Source organism: Neodiprion pinetum, chromosome 6, assembly GCF_021155775.2.
Source record: "Neodiprion pinetum isolate iyNeoPine1 chromosome 6, iyNeoPine1.2, whole genome shotgun sequence".
NCBI classification, from domain to species: Eukaryota; Metazoa; Arthropoda; class Insecta; order Hymenoptera; family Diprionidae; genus Neodiprion; species Neodiprion pinetum.
In genome coordinates, this window is record NC_060237.1 from 7,288,659 (window position 1) to 7,310,513 (window position 21,855).

At 41.7% G+C, this 21,855-nt stretch overlaps 1 protein-coding gene across 3 annotated transcripts in view; it reads right to left on the reverse strand.

The window, feature by feature from the left end:
• The window catches only part of toy (twin of eyeless), a 35,239-nt gene extending 13,621 nt beyond the window's left edge, over nucleotides 1-21,618 (reverse strand). For 2 of the 3 annotated variants that reach the window (XR_011177524.1, XM_046632543.2), the window contains exons 1-7: nucleotides 20,823-21,618; nucleotides 17,032-17,272; nucleotides 8,945-9,197; nucleotides 7,316-7,496; nucleotides 4,949-5,225; nucleotides 829-993; nucleotides 347-429 (exon numbers count right to left, since the gene is read on the reverse strand). Coding sequence is in view for 2 of the 3 variants with exons in the window: in XM_046632543.2 (XP_046488499.1) it covers nucleotides 347-429; nucleotides 829-993; nucleotides 4,949-5,225; nucleotides 7,316-7,496; nucleotides 8,945-9,197; nucleotides 17,032-17,044 (972 nt within the window). In the remaining variant the exon portion in view is untranslated. The remainder of the gene's footprint in view (nucleotides 1-346; nucleotides 430-828; nucleotides 994-4,948; nucleotides 5,226-7,315; nucleotides 7,497-8,944; nucleotides 9,198-17,031; nucleotides 17,273-20,822) is intronic. The other variant, XM_046632545.2, reaches the window with a different exon arrangement.
• Nucleotides 21,619-21,855: the final 237 nt, after the last annotated feature.

The following is a 21,855-nucleotide window of genomic DNA, read 5'->3' on the forward strand; positions in this document are numbered from 1 at the left end:
CTGTTAAACAATGGCGTTTCCGCTGCTTCCAGATTTTTAAGACCGAAATAAAACGAACCCTTACGCGTACACGATTTTGGAGAACGCTTTTGGGTATCGCGCGCAATGTAATTCGGTTGGGCAGGTTTGCGGGTAACCCGCAACTTGAAATCTTCGGTTTCGCAACGCACGCGAGTCCGGAGTAAAGAGTAAATTTGACAGTGGCGAAATCCTGCGCGTTGATAACAGCGTGCCCCGATGCTGTGCAAGGATCGTATAATCTGCCTTTGCCTATAGGGGTGAAAATAACTATTCGCGCGGTGTTCGCTCTGACTTCTCTGCGCTCTCACACACAGCACACACTCACCTGGATACGTGCCTCGGGCAAACCAATCTTCTCGGCGAGACGCTCCCGCGCAAAAACGTCCGGGTAATGCGTCCTCTCGAATTCTGAAACGGACGGAAAAATTCGGGATCCTTGAGTGCCGTTTGAAGAGGTGCGTGAAAATCATTGAAAAAAGAAACGTGGGGTGAAAACGTTGATAGCCAAACTATTGACAGTTGAGTGTGAAAGTTTCAACAACTCTTTGCCAAGTTCAATATTAAAACTTGAATATGCTGATAGTATCAAGGAAAATATCAGATACATGGTATATACCAACAAAATAAACTCAGGTACGATAATTATGAGAATAGGTAGAGGTGAATTTAACAGTACAATTATATAAAATGAATTCTTTTTTTCCCTTGCAAAAAATGTACAACGAAGCGAATGAACGAAGTGAAAGCTTTCAATCTTCCCGGTAAACTGTACGCTTGTATAACGATTGGTTCTCAGAGTATTGTTACCTTTTTCAAGACTGTCTATTTGCTCGTTGCTGAAAGATGTCCTGTTGCGTTGTAGCTTCCTTTTTAACCTTAACCTTAGCTGGGAGTCTTCGTCTCCGGATGAATTGTGCTCCGAGTTACCGTCGGAAGTGCTTTCCTGCTGATGAGAGAGTAGCGATCCGGTATCTGTGAACAAACCGTGAAGAACCGGTGTTTTCACTTCGTTTCATCGAGTATATAAGAAAAAGATTCCTAAACTATACATACCTAACGAAATTTGTGAAAAGAGGATTAACAAGTAGAAAAGAAATTTTTACCCTCGATTCTTGCTACATACGATTTACCGTTGAAACTCTTTTCCGATTAACGCACGTGTATAATGTAGATATTTTGACGGTAAATAATTCGGCACCGTTTTAAACGAGATTTCGTCGTTGCAGCATCGACCAACGCACGTATAGGCATTGCAGGGTAAACCGGACGTTGAAACGCGCGTAATGCGAAAGTCAATAAAACGACACACCCCGCGTACGCCTATACACCTAGTTTTACAGAACGCCTGTACACGGGACATGTTTTTGACGGGCAAAGCCGTGTCTATTGTCCATCCACTAGGCGTGCTATACATATACCCATCTAATACAAGTTATACACGTTTTATGCGTATTGCCCAAACCTCCGCGGCGTGTATCTCGCGCAGCGAGCATAACGCGCGAAGGCTGACTATGCAAACCGCAAGCTTTTCGCATGGCTCGATTATACCCGTACATACGTATACACGATCTCGGAAGGCAATTATAACAGTCCCAATTAAATATGGACAATGTAAAGAACTATTTTACACAGTGTTGTTCTGTTTAACCGAGACTTAAATATCAGTCGGCTAAAATTATATTATACACGAAGGAAACTATGACGTGATTGTAAACTGCGAACGTTACTTTATAGATATGTATAATATTGTATATACGAATAATACTAGAGAGCGACGTAAGTATTGTTCGTTGTACAAAATCTGACAGTTTTTTTCACTGTAACCATCGGTAAAATACATTAAGTATTGAAAAAAAAAAGATACAAAAAATGAATAAAAGTCCAGCGTTAATATACATTATGTGTCGACTGCGCTGTAAGAAGGCTCTCTTTTCTCTCCGCACACAATTTTTATTTCACATTTATTTTTCGGCCGACCTCAATCTAAGCGCGTTTCAAGTTTCATCTTTGCTCCTCGAATGTCGCGTCCTATACGCGAGTCAAATCGCATTATATAGTCCGTTGGCTGATCGAAATACGTCAAAATTCGAAAAACAAGACATCGAAGGAATGAAAAAGAATAAGGTATACGCAAGATGAACGAGGCGGTATAATAATATATTTAATACGAGGTACTTACAAAACCGTATAAATCAAACCGCCCAAAGTTGCGTACAATTTTTCCGACCGTTTCGTGAAATCCAATTAAAAATTTCGAATGACGATTTGACTGACAATTACGATGATTTGCAGTAATAATCAAAGACGACGAGTCTCATTGAGTGCGAAAACTTGAACCGAGTGAAATTATCCATAAAATAACCAATGATTGTAACTTAGATTCGCACAAAAATAATTCTGCGACATTGAAATTGTAAACCAAACCTTATACGTCCTGACGATTGCAGCAATATTTGTTTGACATCGCGATTTACACCTACCGATTAATATTCTGGATCAATCAGTGTGCGTAAGTAATGTACGTATAATGCTACCGTGTTAAATTTATCACACATTTGTCCGACATCTAGTAAATGTTCACAGACGACTGAGTGCTTAACCAACGGATGTAATCCCGAATGATTCTATGTGCAGGAATCTCAGGGGGTGATTGCACTCATTCCCACACATTTTCATCAGCGGAAACGACGAGCGCCCTATTTGTGTCTGCATGGTATCCACTTTTGGTATCTTGATCTTCAATTAAGGTCCGCGAATCGATTTTTCTCGTGTATTATAATTACGCCGAAATTAATTGCTGAGTGTTATTTCGTTTCGAATTTTACAAGATTTCAAATCAGGCCTGTAAGGCCAAAGAATTTGTTTCGATATAAATAGAGAAATCAATTTTAAAAACAAATCATATTATCACCGTCCGCAATTGTTTCACCTGTATTTATGTATATCAATACTTGAAAAAAAAAACCTTTTTCACGAACGTAAAAACGTTTGACGAAAAACTTGGGGCAACATTTTCGGAAACTGATTACTAACATTCGTTTATACCGTAACAAAGAATAATTGTAAAATCAGTTAAATACCAAAAATATACCGATAATTTTTGGCACCGGATCCCACCGCCAACGATATTCCGCCAGCAGATAGGCAACCGAAGTTACATCTTACGCTTAGCAAGGTTACCTCGGACGTAACTTTGGTTGCCTATTGACCGGCGCGTCCGACCTTCACCGCAAAAATTCCCACTATCGTATACATATATATATATGACGAATGAATTTGAATAACGCGCTTAATTAAAATAAACGCAGTAACAACAAAAGCATTTTTGCGGTTCCCACTGTCCCCAGATATACTTTTTTATTTATATAGTATACGTATGTATTCCGAATGTGTATGGTTATCAAAAAAGCAGGGCGCGGGTTGCTGTTAGATAGACATATTATTGAATTATTTAGGTGGGCTCGCAGATGACGTAGGTTTGTTGGGGGTTCCTGGACGCACCGTGCCTATACCCGAAGCATATATAGCACATTTATATATATAGATGTACATGCCTCTCTTTCCATGTATATGTATATATGTATAGATAAATATAGATATAGAGGCGCCCCCGAGCGCCTGTCAACCCCCGACCCCAGGCAGGCAGGCCCGTCGCGATTACCTTCCGCCTCCGCGCACCGAACCCTCTTGCAGGGTGGCGCCCCTTTGTCGGATCTGCAGGCCTTTCTGCAGGCCCACGACGTCCCGACGCCGATCGTCAGCTGCTTACCGCCTAACCGAGCGCCGGCCGCCCCCTGAGCCGACTCCAAAATCATCCCCTCTGGCCGCCCGGCAGGGTGCAGATACGCATCTACGCGGTGCAACCGTGTTCCGGTTTACACAGTTTCGGAAAAAGCTATGGGAAATATATCCTCAAAGATTTTCACTGCGCGGGTGACGCACGCGCCGCTTCATTATGAGAATTTATTGTGTACCGCGGGGTAATAAAGTGCTTGGAGTGCGGCGGTGTTGCGTCCTGACGATGTCGAATCGGGCTTCGATATGAATTTGCAACTGATTTTTTTTATAAAACATATAAAGGAACTCGCACAATAACTTTAAGAATCGTGTATACCTACGCCTAATCGTGGAGAAAATCTTGTTAGAATATTTAATAATTCCTCTCTTGCAGAGTAATTTTACTTAAAATTATTTCTTTAAACTAGTTGGAAGAATGGAAAAAATAATTTAATTATACCGGTATTGATATCATGTTATTTAACGCCAACGATGTAACAATTCAATGGCAAAGACGTGCCTCGAAAACAAATCAATTGCACCAGGTGCTGATACCTATGATTTCTTAAATTAACCTTACTCTTTCCGATGCCTGAATTATGGTGATAATTATACATGAGGAATTCTCAATCCTCTGACTGATTGTGCGTAACGATAGAAAGAAAACCGTGCTTAGTTCCATAAGCGCACCGCGTGAGAGAGATGTGAGATTCTTAGGTATATACCTACACCTATACACACGTTATGCAGTAGGTAATCGAAAAAGATCGCATCTGGATAAACGATCACCTTCGGAGAGATCCGACCCGCATGACCAACTTTTGGTCATCCTATTTGCAGTTAGTAAGAGAGATGCAGAGACTTGCAAACACACGGGCCAAGTTATCCCTCGTCGTTATTATTTAGCGGGACAAAAAGCGGTCCAGATTTTAGTTGAACTTCAGAATGCGTGCCTGAATAATTAACGCATACCCAGCGTATGCCGGAGGTGAAGACGCGCTGAATAGGTTTTTAATTAAAGAATGCGAAATTTTTTTCCGGGGGATTTAAAGCACGGTTTTACGCACGTTTTTTTACCTTACGCTTACCGAATTCCGAGCTTTCATCCCCGCTTCGTGCGCACTTGACCGTTACGAAAAGTCTTACTCACCGGTACGTTTTAGCAGGGAATCGTCCCGTCCGTGGAGCTGACCTCCGGGCAGTAGGGACTGACCGGATCCGGGAGCGGCGGAGGATGGAAGTCCGGGTGCCAGGGGATGATGAGGCGGCGTGGCCGAGTACCAAGCCGGCGGCCAGCCAGCGGCTTGTCCGTTGAACATTCTCAGCTTGTCGTAAACGCTCTCCGCACCTTGGTGGGCCTGGACCGCCGCCGCTTGCTGCTCCTTTTGGGATGCGAGGTTGCGCAGCACCCTGTTGATCGACGAGACCTGCGTCAAAGGCGAAACAAACCTGATCACGACGTGCTTGTAAAATAATGTATATTTTCGTCTTTCATTTTTTTTTTAGGACTTTTTTTTCTTTCTCTTAACTCTGATCTCGTTTTATTCACGCCACACTGAGAAGAGAATTTGTATTCACTGTCGACAAACGTATATTTGGATATGGTGAAACAAATGTTTTGTTATTATTGTCAAATTTCAATCGAGTCAAATAACGATCGATAGAAATTTTTTAACTAGTCATATTTGGCTCAACTAAAATTTGATAATAGTACCTAACGAAACCTTTATTGTTCCCACGTACAAATACACGTTTGTACAGTAAATAAACTTTTTTCACAGTGCAATTTGAAACAGTATTGGAGGAAATCTGAGCCTTGCAAATACGAGTTGAATACCAAGATGCTGGAGAAAAAAAGTTACCGCTTCTAAGAATCTTCGAAAAAAATGTTAAAAATTATTTCCGTTAGGTTTTACACGGGAACGACAATAGTTTTCACCTAATTCCACTTTCTCCACAGTGTATTCTACATAGAAAAGTTATCGAATAAAATGTTTTCGTTAATCTATCCCAAATCCCTACGTGAATAATACGCAACATGTTACGGTTGACTGTCACTATTCAACCAATCGTTTTAGGGAACTTGTTCTAGTCAACGAAGGTTTGCTTCAGGATTCTAACACGGATACCGACCAATCAAAATTAAGCAAGTCGAATCGCGCGCGCTACGAGCAGGTCCTTTCAAGAGAACCTCTCGGTACGAACCACGTCTTAATTACAAAGCGGTGAAGGGTTTCGAACGATCGGCGAGTGGCGAGCGTCGCTCACCGTCGATCGAGAACGTCAACGAGTACCTGTACAGCCAGCGGTCGATCCGTACGCGTGTGCGTGCGTGCGGAGAGAGTATCGGGAATGATTTGAATCCACAGTACGTAATGGCGCCAGGAAGCATCGTCGGGGGTTGCCGGGAAAACGGCGATCGACGAAGAGCCGAAGAGAAAAGAGAGGAAAATCGAGCGAGCTCGACCGCCGCCGACATACACAACGCCCGCAGAGCATCCATGCAGACCATTACGCGGACGGCTGGTCACGAATAATTGTACAACACGCTTAACTGGTCCCATTCAGCCCGATTCCGGCACCGCCGGCAGGGCCGACGCGGGGGTGAAGAGAAGGGAGGAAACCGACGGCAGATCGAGTGGCTGCTAGCGGTAGGAGGACTTTCCATTGCAGACTTGTCGAGGAATTGTGCAGCGGCACCGATCGCGTATTACCGCGGTGCGTGCTGCGGGAGACTGGCTGATTGATCGGTCCCGAAGGGAGATAACGACGAGAGAGCCCCCGATTTCCTCCGAATAACGAAGGAATACACCCGCGCTGCAGTCTTCGTCGAGGAAAGACTCGCAGTCGCAGGAAGAAGGACGCGATTGTTTGCGCCGCGGTGGGGTTCGTCGCCCCGCGTTTCACGGACTGAAACAGATTGAACGAATTGGCGAGGAGGAGACGCTGCGCAGGTTTGGGACCGAGTGGACAATGCGAGGTCCGAGTAATGGACCGATTACCCTGCCCACTGTTGCAGGAGCGGAGGATTTCCCCGGCCGATCGCATTGACGAGACTTTGATTAGGGTCGAGTCGAGTGGCTGGATCCGATAGACAAGTAGGTACGCTTCGAGCTCCCTCCTCCTTCTGCTGCTGCTCCCTCTCTCATCCCCGGGATACCTACACCCTGCACGTCGCTGTCCCTCTTCGGGATCCAGGAGCGCGTAATAAACCGCGTGGCGCCCATCAACGTCCGATGCACGTCCCGGGTGTCGAGATTATATTACCTTATAGCATGGCGCGCGGAGGTTCAAGTCGGTAAACTGTGCGGAACGTTCGTTGTCGGGAGACTCGGAGAGACCGTTGTGCAATAAACAGTGCCTTTTGTCACGTGGCCAATGATCGATTCGCCGTGCAGAGAATCGCAGACTCCGAGGGTGATCCTCTTGCCGATGCTCATATCTCGGCAGCTAATTGTAATTCAATAATAACTTTGCCTATCTTACAGATGACAAGTGATACGTCGAGGATACTCACACTGGGTATGTTGTCGTTGTTGCAGACGCCTTCCTGTAGTAGCCGGTCCCGAATCTCCCATGCGAAAATGGAGGGGCACTCGCGCTTGTAATCGGCGATCTTATTGACAACTGGCGTAGTGGCCACCCTGGGTTTACTTCCGCCGATAGCCCGCGGCTTTATTGAACCGGTCTCGTAGTACCTGAAAAATTATTGGAGACATGCACGAATCAGACATTATTTCGGAAGAAAGTTACAAGTAGGATGAACGAGAAAAATTTCATTTCTTACGGTAACTAGAAAAATTGAGTAAAACAGGTATCGTTAAAAAAACTGTTTGAATATTGTTGGTAATACGAAAAACGAGGTACACGCAACTATTTTACGCCATCGTCGATCCTTTTTTGGTAATTGCAACGCAAAATCAGTTTTGTTCGGTTTAATCTACTTTTTTAGTTAAATAAGGCTTTAACATCAATTTATTGTTGCACGAGCATTTAATTTTCGCAACAGTTACGAGAAAATGTAGTAACAGTGGTCGTAATGAGAATGAATAGCAACGGATACTAGACTTTCTGGTAACAGCAACAAAACTAGTTTTCAGTTTGTACCTAAAACTGTATTTTTCAATTGTGGTAATAAAAATGAAAATAGTCAAGGACTGAGCGGTAACCGGAAGTAAAAATTTCTCTCAATGCAGCAAGCGTCGCTCGGTCAAGATATCTGACTTATTTTCTTATACTGTATTTAAACCCGACTAAAGGGCATTCAATTTTTTTTTACTCTCACTGATCTACGTATAGTTGGACAAGCTCGGTATTTAATATCGCGGTGTTAATGCCAAAAGGGCTCATAATTTCGTACGCTCTTTTAGCTTTAGAGAGCTATCTAAAGCCAAAGGGGCGTATAATTCGTTTTTTCATTGCCAATCGTTCCGTAAACTCATTTTCAAGCTGAATATTGGAAAAAAAAATTTGTAAATCCAAACGGGCGTATAATATTTTTTTTATTACCAATCAATTCATAGATTGATTTTCAGCCTAACATGGATGTATAATGATATGAAATACTCCGGACCAAAAATTTTTATTCCAATTTCCTCGCGGAAATTTGTTATTTAAACCACTTTCAATAAATTTGTTTACCTCGATTTACGCTTTGTAAAATCATTTCGAAAGATTTAGAAAAATGTAATGTAACGTTGACTCTAGAAAGAAAAAAAAATAATTCATAATACATTTCCTTGAAGAAATTGAAATGAAAATTTTTCTTTTGCAAAAAATTTCGTTCGAGAGTAATTCATCTTATCATAAGTCCACTTTAGGCTAAAAATCATTCGATAAACTCGTTGGTGAATGCGAAAATTTATGCGCCCTTTTGGTTTTAAGAATTCTTTTCTTCATTATTCAGTTTCAAAATAAGTCCACGTAACGAATTCTAAATATGTGCGTGAATTTGAGAGCCTTGAAATAAGCGAATGAAAAATTCTGACATTGCAGGTATCACAGCAGGCCTAACGATAAGTCTTCAGATATTCATCGTTCCGTCAATCGCAATGTCCCGAGATTTTGAACCTCGCTTGTCAGTGAAAGATCTTCCTAGATGGTAAAAGCTATTCTACCTGGCGAACGAGCGAAGATATTATCTCACCTTCCGAGTATCTTCGATACGCAGCCATTGCTGACCTGGAGAATCCGCGATATGTCGCAGGGCCGAGCACCGCTATGGGCCAACTCTACGATCTTCTGTCTCGTCGAATCGGGCAGGGGCCTTCCGTTTACGTAGACGCCGCCGAGTTGATTCACTCCGCTGTGACCCGCCGCTGAACATCCAAAGATCGAGTTCTGTCCGACCATCGAGCCGCCCCCGAGACCGCCACCCCCGCCGTGCATCAGGTCCTCTTCTGGAAAACATGGGTAGAAACGTGTTTTAGGAATAAGATTTCAGGCTGGCGAGAGTTTATATCGATTCGTGCTCAAGTATGCAGGAATTAAACGCTACGATTGAAATACGTTAAAAATCCAAGTAGTGGATATAAAACTAGGCAAATTGACCGAGTATCCCGGTTCGGAAAAGAGGAGCACCGCTAGATTCTCTGCACCTAACTTAATAAACTAACGCAATTTTTCACCTAAATTCAAAATGATCGATTGATTCGTCTCGAATGGTATGCAGCTGCAGTTAAGAAATGAGTGCGGTTAACCGTTACCACATGCGGTGGTAAAATTTATTATTTTACTAAAGTACGATCTATACATACGCTAAACCGTCTAATATAGAACTCGGTGACAAGGGAAGATTAATGAAGGAGAATTTTCGTCGAGTTTAGGCAGAAATTGACTTATATTTCTTTGTCGTAGCGACTGAAATCCTATTTTCTAAATGTTGCGATGATTGTTCCGTATAAGCTTCACAGTTTTTACAATTTATCCAGCACACGCGGTATTACCTAATTTTATCAAGAGTCGGTGTGATAATTTTTCATGATGAAAACATTTGTTGAGTACTGTTCATAATTTTATACGTTACATCTACATATATAATTAGGAGCGCGATGCTTGTAATCCGGAGAACACGTATCCGGCAGAATTAATAAAAAAAAGGAAAAAAAAAGAAGAAGCTAGAGGAAGAGTTTGTTAAGTGAAAGACAGAAGTCGTTAAACGCATCTTGCAATTGACAAAATTTAATTGATCCCCACTTTCCCTGGCGCTGCGTACGTGCGAGCCGAAGTGCGGAAGAAGAAATAGCGGGAGGAATGTGAATTTGAATGGCTTTTACAAGACTCGCCGAAGCGTGAAGAACACGCCTTTGAATAAAATTGCAACGGCACCTCGCCTGCGCGACGACGGTGAATCCTCACGGTGTAAAGAGATATCATCGAGTCAAAAGGCACGCTGGGTTCGCGTACTGCACATCCTCCCGTGTTGCGTAGACACCTGTACTCCCATGAGGTACGTACACAGATCGGCGAGTAAACGCTGAGGAATTAAACACGTTGCACGGTCCCGCGATACGCGTTCTACGCAGGACACACGACATGCATCACGTCACGTCACGCCTTTACACCACGAGACTGACGGTGCAGTTTAAGGTATCGCGCGTTAACTGCACCGCGTATCCGTTATAATAAGCCAAAAGGAACGATAACGAACGCCGCAGCGTATACGTATACATACAGGTACGAATGGCTCGAAAAGTCCTGCGACTCGCGCCGCAAACCGGGGTAAAAAGGTTCCGCTTCGCTGAGCGTGAAACGGGACACAGATTAAATCCCATCCTAGCCGCGTCTCGACGCGAGGCGACGCGACGCTCCCGGCACTCGAGCATCGGCTACACCAGCTACAGATTTCGCGAAGCGCCAAACAACCCCCGACGACACAGATTCCGCGACGCGTCCCGACGCCTGCACCCTTTAACCTACCTGTAGGTATAACGTAGGTACGTTCCTACTGCGGCAAAGGTACCAGCTTCTGCCCGTGAAAGCTCAAGATTAATTGTCATCCCCCGTATAACGCGTACCTAACGCACAACATCGCGCATCGAGCCACTACTACGTCTTTCACGTTTACTGCGGTGCTTGTGCTCTCTACATGTGATAACTATATTTTACACAGATTCACAGGAGAAAATATATAGGTATGTATACCTATACGTCGTGACGCGTGCCATTTCACTGCAGTGTTCGATAAGGCTGAAGTTATTTGCAAAGTTGACGAGACGAAAAGTTGGAAGAGAAAAAAACACGATCTGAAATTTCAGAATCATATGTAACTTGAAGTTGAATCGGTAGAATATACGTGAATTTGTTGAAGCTGTATTACTACGATTTACCGAATTCACGAATAACGAATTTTTTTAAAAAGAAGGTCAATATGTAGCCGTTCAACAGTCCTCGGTAAAGTAACTTCGTTTTTTTTTCTTACAACGCGAATTACATGATTATAAAGGTGAGTGCGGAGGTAAACGAAATTATCAGTAAAGCATATATTGACACGATCCAGGTGAATTGGTTTGGATTGAATCGGTCCTTGAATCGGGCATGCACGCATACATCCCTGAAATCTAATTACTATGTTACGTTTGACACAACTCAACGCAATGTACCGACGCGCATATATTTGCTGAAGCTAGATTAAACCTTGCGTTGGTCGCCACACGTTCATATAATGCACACGTACATACATAAGCGTATACGTGTTGAAACACCGGTAATTAATTAAACGCCGCCACCTTATAAACTCTGGAAAAGAGTTAACTATAATTTTACATCTATATTATACATCTAAAGCTACAAATCTCGACCATGAATTGACTTCCGCCCCGCTCCGGTGGAACGAATTTGAACAAAATGAAGTGTCGCCATATTGCTAGTTCATTGTTATATTTGAGAATATAATAATATTCGTGTCAGTGATGAAATGTAATCAAATTTTTTTCAATACACATTTTCTCTGATATTACTTTTTGTTTTATGTGAATTGTTAGATTTGTTTGAACGCGATCGTGCTCAAGGCTTTTCAAGTTTCTCAGATTAGGTTCCTGTATGAATAATGATTCATTCCTTTTACAATTCACGTGCATTTTATGCTTAATTTATAGATCGAATAACAAATAATGAGAATAATTATCGATACAGATCGTATAAAGTTTTTCGATGCAAGAGCTCCGAAATTAAATCTAGCTTTTATACAGACATCAACGCGACTGAATTTCCTCTTTAGCCGAAGATACGAATCACGCCTATGTAAATGTAATATGTATATAAATAATATCCGAAGTTATAAAAGAGATACACGCGCAATAAAATTTATCACGAGATGCAGGAAAATATTGTGCAAACATTTGACTCGTAGGTAAAATCCTGCCTCTTAATTCATTTGAGATTTGAAAAATCATCTTTACGTTTAAAATATGTAGCTACGAGATTTTTTCCCACAAGTGTCCAATGATAGGATGACGCGGATGAACGAAAAATTAAGAAAGGAGAAAAGAAACCTTTAAAAAATTTTCGGGAACGTTATTTGCGCCAGCGATGGCTAGCTCGAATGAAACAGTATCATCTAAATGTGATAGAAATGAGTATATGATAAATATCAGTAACGATAAAATATCAGCAATTCGAGAACACGGGGGCGTTTTTTAATCCGATTCAGACAGTTTTAAGTATGTTTTGCTCGCCGACCAGATCTCCACGATTTGTCTAAAAAACGTTCCAGAAACAGTTTGTGTTACGGTAATATTATAATAAAGGGCAAATGCAAAATTGTTGACGAGCTATTTGTTGTACCGTAATTGCAAAAAAAAACTATTTTCATCCACTCTAGATAGATAATAATTTGCAAAATTTTCAATCTTTCGATATCTTTCCACACTGAAGAAAGTAAGCCGAAAATCGTTACATAGAATCAGACGAAAAACAGCAAATTTCAATAACTTTGAGACTATAATTATAGAAACATTTTTTCTCGACTTGTCAATATCTTAACTTGCGTTATTGGTTTTTTTTTCAGATTCATCTCATTTCGCACAGCAGCGATATTGTTTCATTGGTATTCACCGTGCAGTAAAATTGTTCGATATCATTGAAAAAGTTCCTCCTGTTTTTAGCAACTTTTTATTCAGACGTTGATAGAGGGGGTGGTGGGGGAGATAATTCAACCCTGTAAATAATTCACCACGTGGAGGCGAAATCATTCGTCAAGCAAAATACTTGCGGGGAATCGCATGACAGCCAGGCGTTTATACACTTATGTATACGGGCTTTATTCCAACTTTCGGCATGCGGATTAAATAAGCTGTCCGCGTCATTCCCTGCATGTGTGTATAAAATAAGCCCACCGTGAGGGCTGGACCTGCACGATTCGATACGTAACGTAGCTGGTGTTTGAGAATCCGCGTCTTAAAACTGGCTTAAGCCTCTTCCCCGAGGGCCTGGTGGGGCTGCACTTTATACACGGGATATATCACGTACATCGCACACACGCGTGTTGCGAAAAATTCCCTCCGTATTTGATTCCAATAACAAGTATAGAATACAGGGCACAAGAGGAAGGGCCTCCGGGCCATCGGCTGAATTCGCCCGCCCTCGTCCCTGACGTTTCCAACGGGCCCGTGCGCTCTCGGATTACCGCGGAGAGGCGATGCAGGTCCCAGAGGTCTTCGAGAGGGTGCAGGCGTCACCGTCGGGGTCAACTTTTATATTATATACGTATGTACGGATCTTTAATGCGGGTTAGACGTATTGTGTCGAGGTAAGAAGCCAGTTGCAGTGTTGTTTTTCTTTTTTTCTCCCTCTCTCTTTTGAAAACCAATTGTATTCATCCGTTTGTTTGTTCATTTATTTTATCTTTTTTTAATACTCATTTTTGATTTATTTACTTTCATCTAGTTTTATCATTTCTTTGTTCTTCTTTTTCAACCTTGGTCTCAATTTTGCCGTCGGTTTTGTTGTATTTCATACTTGTTTACATTTTGTGTTGAATAAATGCTTCTCTCTCTCTAATTTGTAGCAATAAATTAACAACGTTCAAATAAGTATAAAGTTAGGAAATAGAAGAGTTTCGGGGCGGATGATCATTCACCTAATCTTGACAGGTTGTCAAAAAATCTTATACCTAGTCCAGTGATTTTTGCGTTTCCGTAATCTCCGATCTATGTATACGCATACAGCGATATTATACGTACGTACAGCGGACGCCATTTACCAGCACGATACAAGATAATCGTTTATGTACCGTATAATCCGCTATTTACAGTATCAAGTAATTGGAGATTTCACACTTTCAAGCTAATAATGTCGATGCGCATGGGGCATTCCATGCCGAATAAACACGCCCTACAAGCCTCACATTGCCATTAGTTATTCCCGAAATTTTTCAGTAAATAAATTTACATGTTTTTGCGGTCCTACTACACCCACAAAATATTTCATAAACAACTATTACTGAGAATTAGGACTTGGTCGAGTTCATACGGAATGCCCTATTGGACACACACGTGCATTGAATGTTATCCAAACGGGTGACAAAACGCGATGCGAATATGAAAAAATCTTCTTGTTTAAAATCTCTATCCTGTAAGAAACGACGCTGATTTTATTTCAAAAGTCTCCAAGTGAAGTGATTGTTCTAATACGTTCGCCTGGTATATTTACGTAACATAAAACGTGTATACAACATACATATGTATATGTATATATACATGTACAAAATAATTCCGGAGCGTCGTTTACACGATATAATTAGTAAAATTTTCTCCAAATATAAACCGCGCACGAGTAACGCACGGTAGACACGCTGCAGCTACCCTAAGCTCTAAGCTCGTATACTCATACCTTACGCTTACATACACACACACACACACATATAGGATATAGGATAAGTTATAGGTGCATGCATCGGCATACGTCACCTGTACCTGAACCCGTTGGTCTGTCTATAGTTGGCGAGGTGTCGTTAAGGGCTGCCGCCGACAGTGAGACAGGGGCTGTCGCCCTACAGAAGCCTAGCAAAGGCGTGTGTAGGGTCGACAAGGGCTAACCGCAACCTCGCCTCAACCCCGCCTCAACCCGCTGTGCCTTATGCCTGTGGAAGCTATGTTATTATACCTGCAACGCCGCAGGGCATTCGACTCGCTTGTCCGATTTGACGTTATACCTCTTAAACCGAAGCCTTTCCCGCGCTCTTACGTAGGTGCCATAAGTAGACGGCTATACCCGTCATCCAATTTCAATTATTATACGTAGGTATACGTTTGGGTGCAGTCATAATCGAGCTAAGCTCGTTCCGAGTTTTCTTTTATCGTCGTCTGTCGGGTGGAAAGTTGTTACTTGACTACGTTTTTACAGACTTCTGTTTTTGATACGGCGTATAATTGAATCCAATGTATTTTTGTATCTTTTTATCTATCAACGTCACAACTTCTTTTCTCGCGTCTAGCGCGGCCTGAAATTTGAACCGATTGAAAATAACCGCTATGCGTCGAACGACGAAAGTTTTCCCGTTCTTGAAATCTTCCGAAAATGTATATTACGGGTAACATCGTTGCTTGTTTTCTATTTCTTAGTTCGCGTACCGATCGATGCTTGTGCAGCACGTAATGTATAAGCGATATGAAACGAGATATCACTTTAATGTAATATTCAACAATTATTGTATAATTTGAGATATTATGGAACAAAGCGGAACATCTGCAACGGTGGTATTCCGCAAATACATTTCTCATCGCATAAGCTTACAGCGGCTGTTTAGTTACCTGCTAATATATAACAGACAATACATTCACATTATTTACGTCTGGCGTTAGCTCTTGGTCAACCCTATTTTGCAGATTCGTTATAGACATCGCCATAACGTCTATATTCGACTCGAAACAACGCCCTGTTATCTTCGCACTTGAAGATATGGTACTCGTACTTGGAACTCGGGTTATACACATACGTTACATATAATACGATAATTGAAAAAGTTAAAAAAGTTAAAAAAGGCTGTAAGCTTTTCAAAAAAATTCCACCGACGACTTCAAGCGATAATCAAAGAAATAAGAATGTCCCGTATTTTTAATTTTTTTTTTTTTTCAAATTTTTAGACCCAGGCACTTTATAGAACCTTTTTTAACTCTCCTCTTCAACGGATAGTTTGATCGCCGGGTCTGCGGAGCAGGTTGCGTTGCACGAACGACGACGGAAGGAAAAGCGAGCGGCCATGTTGATTCTATCGGGCCAACACCGACGCGTCCAGAGCCGACGGCTGGCGTCGCGTCGCCGTATAATTCCCCCATAATAAATGGAATCCGAAGCGAGATATCGCGGCTGTCCGACGACGTCGCGTCGGAACGAGAGCCGGGCCATGATCGGAATATGTCCGTCCGTCCACCCACGCGGCACGTTTATGGACGGGATACGGTGCGCGATGCGTTACAAGCGATAATTAATAATTAACATGCCTCGATATGTTAATATTGAGAGTGCATAAAGCGATCGGCCGAAGAATTTTATTCGTGAAATATTATAATTACACCGATATTTGACGACAAATATTTACGAGTGAAATCCGATTAATTTTACACATATATACGATGAGAGAAAATTTCATTTGCTATGGTAACTAGAAAAATTCAGTAAAACAGGTATCGTTAAAAAAAACTGTTTGAAAAAAAAACGAGGTACGCCTAACCATTTTGCGCTATCGTCGATCCTTTTTTGATAATTGCAATGAAAAATCAGTTTCTGAAGTTTACACTCCTTTTTTAGTTAAATAAGGCTTTAACGTCGATTTATCGTTGCACAAGCCTTAAATTATCGCAACAGTTACAAGAAAATATAGTAACGGCGATCGTAATGTGAAAGAATAGTAACTGATACTAGACTTTCCGGTAACAGCTAGAAAACTAATTTTTATTTTCTACCTACAACTATATTTTTCGATTGTGGTAAGAAATGAAAATAGTTAAGGACTGAGCGGTAACCGGAACTAAAAATTTCTCTCATTGTATATTGTAACTTCTTTCGCACGTGTATTAGTTCTAACGTTCGATTACTTTTTTCCGTATAAATACATCTCCAGTTAATAACATTTGTTTATATACAGACATTGAGAAGTATAATCATACTAATTAATTGTAACTTGCATAAATAAAATTTTTAATACCTGGTATTTGAAAAAATCTTTAAAACGTTATTCGCAACGTTAAAATTTGTCCGTTTAGCCGATAATTTAAAAAATGCCTGTTTACTGACCTTTATGGGGCATCTTCCAGAAGGGTGGTTCGGGGGTGGGAGAGCAAGGGTTGGCCACCCCCGCCCCCAACAGCGTCCTGGCCGCGTGCAACGCCGCCGCAGCGGCCTCCCGACTTCTGGCTGCCGCGGAACCTGGTGGATATTCCGAGACGCCGTCGCCGGCGCCCCCGCTTCCGGAACCGCACGAACGTAACTGCAGGCTAAGTCGACCACCGCCGCCGCCGGCCACGCTAACACAGTGCTGAAAATTACCAGAGATTGAGATGCTTGGCTGAAATGACAGCGTAATTTATTGTTTGTCACGTATACCTGGCTCTGCATACCGTCGCGTTACGTTCGCATGCGACGATTCGCCTAGCGATACGCGCATTACAAATGTGTAATAGGAAAAGTAAAACTGCTGCAATTTTTCATACTCAAACTAGGTTCTATTACGCACCGATTTAAGAGCTATCTTAACGAGTGAACATTCATTATTTCATACAACCGTCGGATGAGGATGAGTGTAAATTAAAGAAATAAATAATCGTCGATTGTTTGCTGTTTGAATCGGGAGATCGGTATGTTTCGTGTAATATAATATAATTATTATGATATTACACGAGAATATTACACATCGTGCAAAGGTTTAATGACGGAATGTATGTACCTAATATGCATGTAGCGAGGAATATAGATGAAGCGAAGCGTACGTAAGTGCATGACTGACTGATATGTATAACATATATGTATATATATGTATATATATATATATATATATATATATATATAGTACATAACTACATAACGCTTCAACGCTCGTTGAGCACGCACTTTATAAGCGCGTATACGTATATTATAAACACATTAGTGTGTGTCCGCTATTCAGTCACTCGCTCTCGACAACCCGCTGACATCGCGTCAAAGTTATTATGTATATCAATTTTACAAGACCGATGTCACATTTATACATATGGTGGGTATAAGCGTATGCGTGTCGTTGTTGAATGAATGTGTAAAACGAATGAATAATACCGTATAATACCGTGCAAGCGTGTAGGTGTAATATTTCGAAACCCGATCGCGGGTGTGACTTTGTTTTTTTTTTTTTTTTTTTGTTGTTTTTTAAATATTTTGTGACCGATAACTGTGATATTCGTATGGACGAAATGAATCGAAATTTATATACCATGTTATATACGTGAGGTAATAATATACGTGAGATGTAAAAGATAATTTGGTGCACGTAAAAGGATGTTAGCATACATGCGACGGATGTTGTACGATGTATTAGGTTGAATTCTTGGCTCAGCTGCCGTGCATGGGAAGTTTAAAAAAAAACGATCCAACGATGCAGGAGGAAAAAAATTGTCGAATAAAATTATTCCGATATAGTTACATGTATGTGTGTGATGAAAATTTACCGACGATTGTATTTTTAACCGAGTCCAGACATCATTCGCCTCCCTTTTATGATTTCCATTGCAGGTATAAGGCATGTGCGTAATAATTATATTGCAAAATCGACGAGTGATCGTATGAGTGAGAAGTTGATGTTCTTGATTAATTGCTTTCCTCGTAAAAAACTTCTCCACATTTAATTCGATCCAAGAAATCGTTTTTCTTACGAATGATAGTTGCGTAAATCCACGGAGACAGATGCACGCGATGAATGAAAAACTTGACGGATCTACGCAGCGGTGTGTAAATTTCTCCCCAACAAAAAACGAAAAAAAAAACAGATATATAATAACGCGTGTGCTGCGTGTACAAAGCCCCTAATTCGACGTAGAAATGCACGTAAGTACCACATCGCCAATCACGTTTTCGAATCTTTCGAGTTAAGGTATAAAAAAAAAGAAGATTGGTTATACAGCACTCGAGGTACTACAATCTGGAAGGTAAGATCTCGGTAAAGAACTTCAAAACACTTCTTTATTTCTTTTCATTCTCAAAAATACAAAACGACCGAAACATTCTTGGTCACTTTCGTTTTTTTTTATTTATTTATTCTATCCATCATCCGCTGCAGATCGAGGGAGAGACAAGCGACGATGAATTGACAAAAAGTATAAGGTATAAATGTAGGTAAAGAAAGCTATGCGGTAAGAAAAATTTTGGAATGTAAAGTAAACACGTATGATTGACGGTATTTGAGATTGGATTTGTAACTAAGATAACAGTCTGTCGCATAATTCGATCGAGGATATAAAAATGAGGTTTAGACGTCGACGAAGAACCGCGTATCAAATAAAACAATTAATTTATAAGTTAATTGGGAATGTAGTCAGGATTGAAATTGCAATTTACACATTACAGTCGGTGTTTCACTCGATGTTTTCACAATGTACTCCACTTGTACAATTACTTAACCAACTGTCGCCACTCGACGGAGGCTGTGCAGCGGAACGACGGCCGTCGATTGCGGAAAATGTAAACGGGCGCGTGCAATCTGGCAGCATATATTCATTATTATCTATCCCTCGGAGGGTTGGATCCCCGATTTTTCTAGCGTACAAACGCGTCCTGCAGTACGTGGGTACAGCCTACTAAACACGATCGGAGTATAACACTAACGCTGCAGGCCAAACGCAATCAATTACATCTTGTACGTGTGCGTTTGTCTGTATACCTACATATATATATATATACACATATAGGAAGCATTCGGCCGAGCGGAAATCCTAGAAAACACCGTAATAAAATCTTCCTATTGGATGAGGATACGTATCCGAAATCGAGGGAAACCGGCTCGCTGATCATTTATGTATAGTCAAAACTGAATTAAGAATCGTATCATTATGGAGCGTTATACAACTGTTCAAGTTATGCATGAGACACTGGGAAGTTTATTGTTAACGAGGTATTGCATGTTTTTATAACGAAAAACTACAAGTCGTATGTCAATTAAGGTAAGGTCATAGCTGTTTATACCCGCTGCACGAATTATTGTAGAACTTTGCAAAACCCCAATCTAACTCTTTCTTCGAGAATGGAAGTTTAATTCAGTTTCATTGTAAATCGAAACTTCACATTATTATATAAATTATTCGAGAAGATATAATTATTATACGTGTTTCACCGTACGTTATAGTATCGGTATTTATATATAGAGACACAAAACTGTAATAATCGTGGAATTCATCTGCTACAAATATTATCCTCGAAGCGTAACAAATATATGTGTAGAATAGTGTGGGTCGATTTAATTTAACAAAGGGGTAAAAATGAAAATTTCAAACAATCCGCGATCTTCCACAATGTTTCCTACAACGATTAATCTATAATGTAGATAGTGATCGTGTTTCGCTAATGGAAAATTTAAAACGAAGACTTGCAAAACATTGCGAATATCGCGATTCAACGCACAAACGCAAAAGTTTATTTCAACCGCACTGATCTGCACAAAATGAGACAATGAAAAAGATGGCCATCCCGAAATCTCTAATAAGGTACAAATATCTCAAGTACAATCAATCGCTGAATCAATCAGAAAATGGAGTAACGATTGTAAGAAAATAATTATTGCTGTGCAGTTGAACTGCGTGATTAGTTGTGACGATATATGTTTTCAGGTCGTGTGCGATCCATGATGTAATTGTATTTGAGAACGATACCAAACCGTACCCAACGTTACGGATAAATTCAAACATATTGCAACCTTGATTCTATTTGCCAGCTCAGCTGATGGAAAAATTATTACAGGGTTTGATGAAAAAAAAACCGTGTATACCACAAAGTACGTAAACGTTGAAATAAAAAAATAAAAAAAAAAAAAAGAAAAGATTTAAGGATAAAATCGTAAAACTTACCGAGTCGAGAATTGCCGTTGTAAAGCCGGAACTACAACCAGCGAAAATCACAAGTCAACTCTTGATCCGTTTGTTACAATCACGAATAACGATAACGTGGTGGTAATATGTTTTGGTTTGTATCACAATTATAAAAAAACAATAAACAAGGCTAGGTACACAAGATATACCAAATTATTGATCCAATCGAATGCAGAAACAGGAACCAATGTAAAGTAAAAACAAAAGAAAAGTAAGAACAAAACGAATGAAAGGAAAAATAAAGAAAAGAAAAAAAACACGAAAAATACGTAAAATTCCAGATAAAATTTTCACTGAACACACGTGCAACGTCCGCGACCGTATCGCGTCCGCTCTCGGCGACGGTAAAACAACGACGTCGGCTTGACGACGTAACAAATCGAACCGAATCACTGAATCGTGGCGGCACTAGTACGTTTCCAGTATCCACGCGTTTTTGCCCCCGTTATATTATCACCGTCTTAACAATATCGGTGTTTCGGTAACGGCGGGTGGCGTTGTCCTCCTCTCACACCTGATTGCTCGATGACCGGCGCGAGGCGAGGCGCGGCGCGGCAAGACGCGGCGAGGCGCGGCAAGACGCGGCAAGGCGAGAGGCAATTCCGATCCCTCGAGCACGTGCAGGGTAAACGGAGTGAAGTGACGCGCGTTGCTCCGTGGTGCGCGGCGCCCGATTGACCGCTCCAGTCTGCCTGCCTTGAGCCTTCTTCCTGCGGGCGGCTGATCCTCCGCGGCGTTCTTCGACTGTTTCGGAAACGGGTCCCCCACCCCCGGCCGGTCGGCCGGTCGGCCAGGCCCAGAGCCCGCAGCCGCCTCCCGCCGAAAGGGATGCCGAAGGTTCGGGGGTGGGGGTGGGCGGGGCCTCAGGGGGGGGGGGGGGGGGCGGGGCTTGGTGATCGCGTCGGAGCAGGCGCGGGGCGGCGCGAGGAGAGGAGACGAGAGGCGGTTGGCGAAACGTGCGCGACGCCATTGTTAACGTCGCGTGAAAAGGCGCGGGTTTATCGGCGTCGCT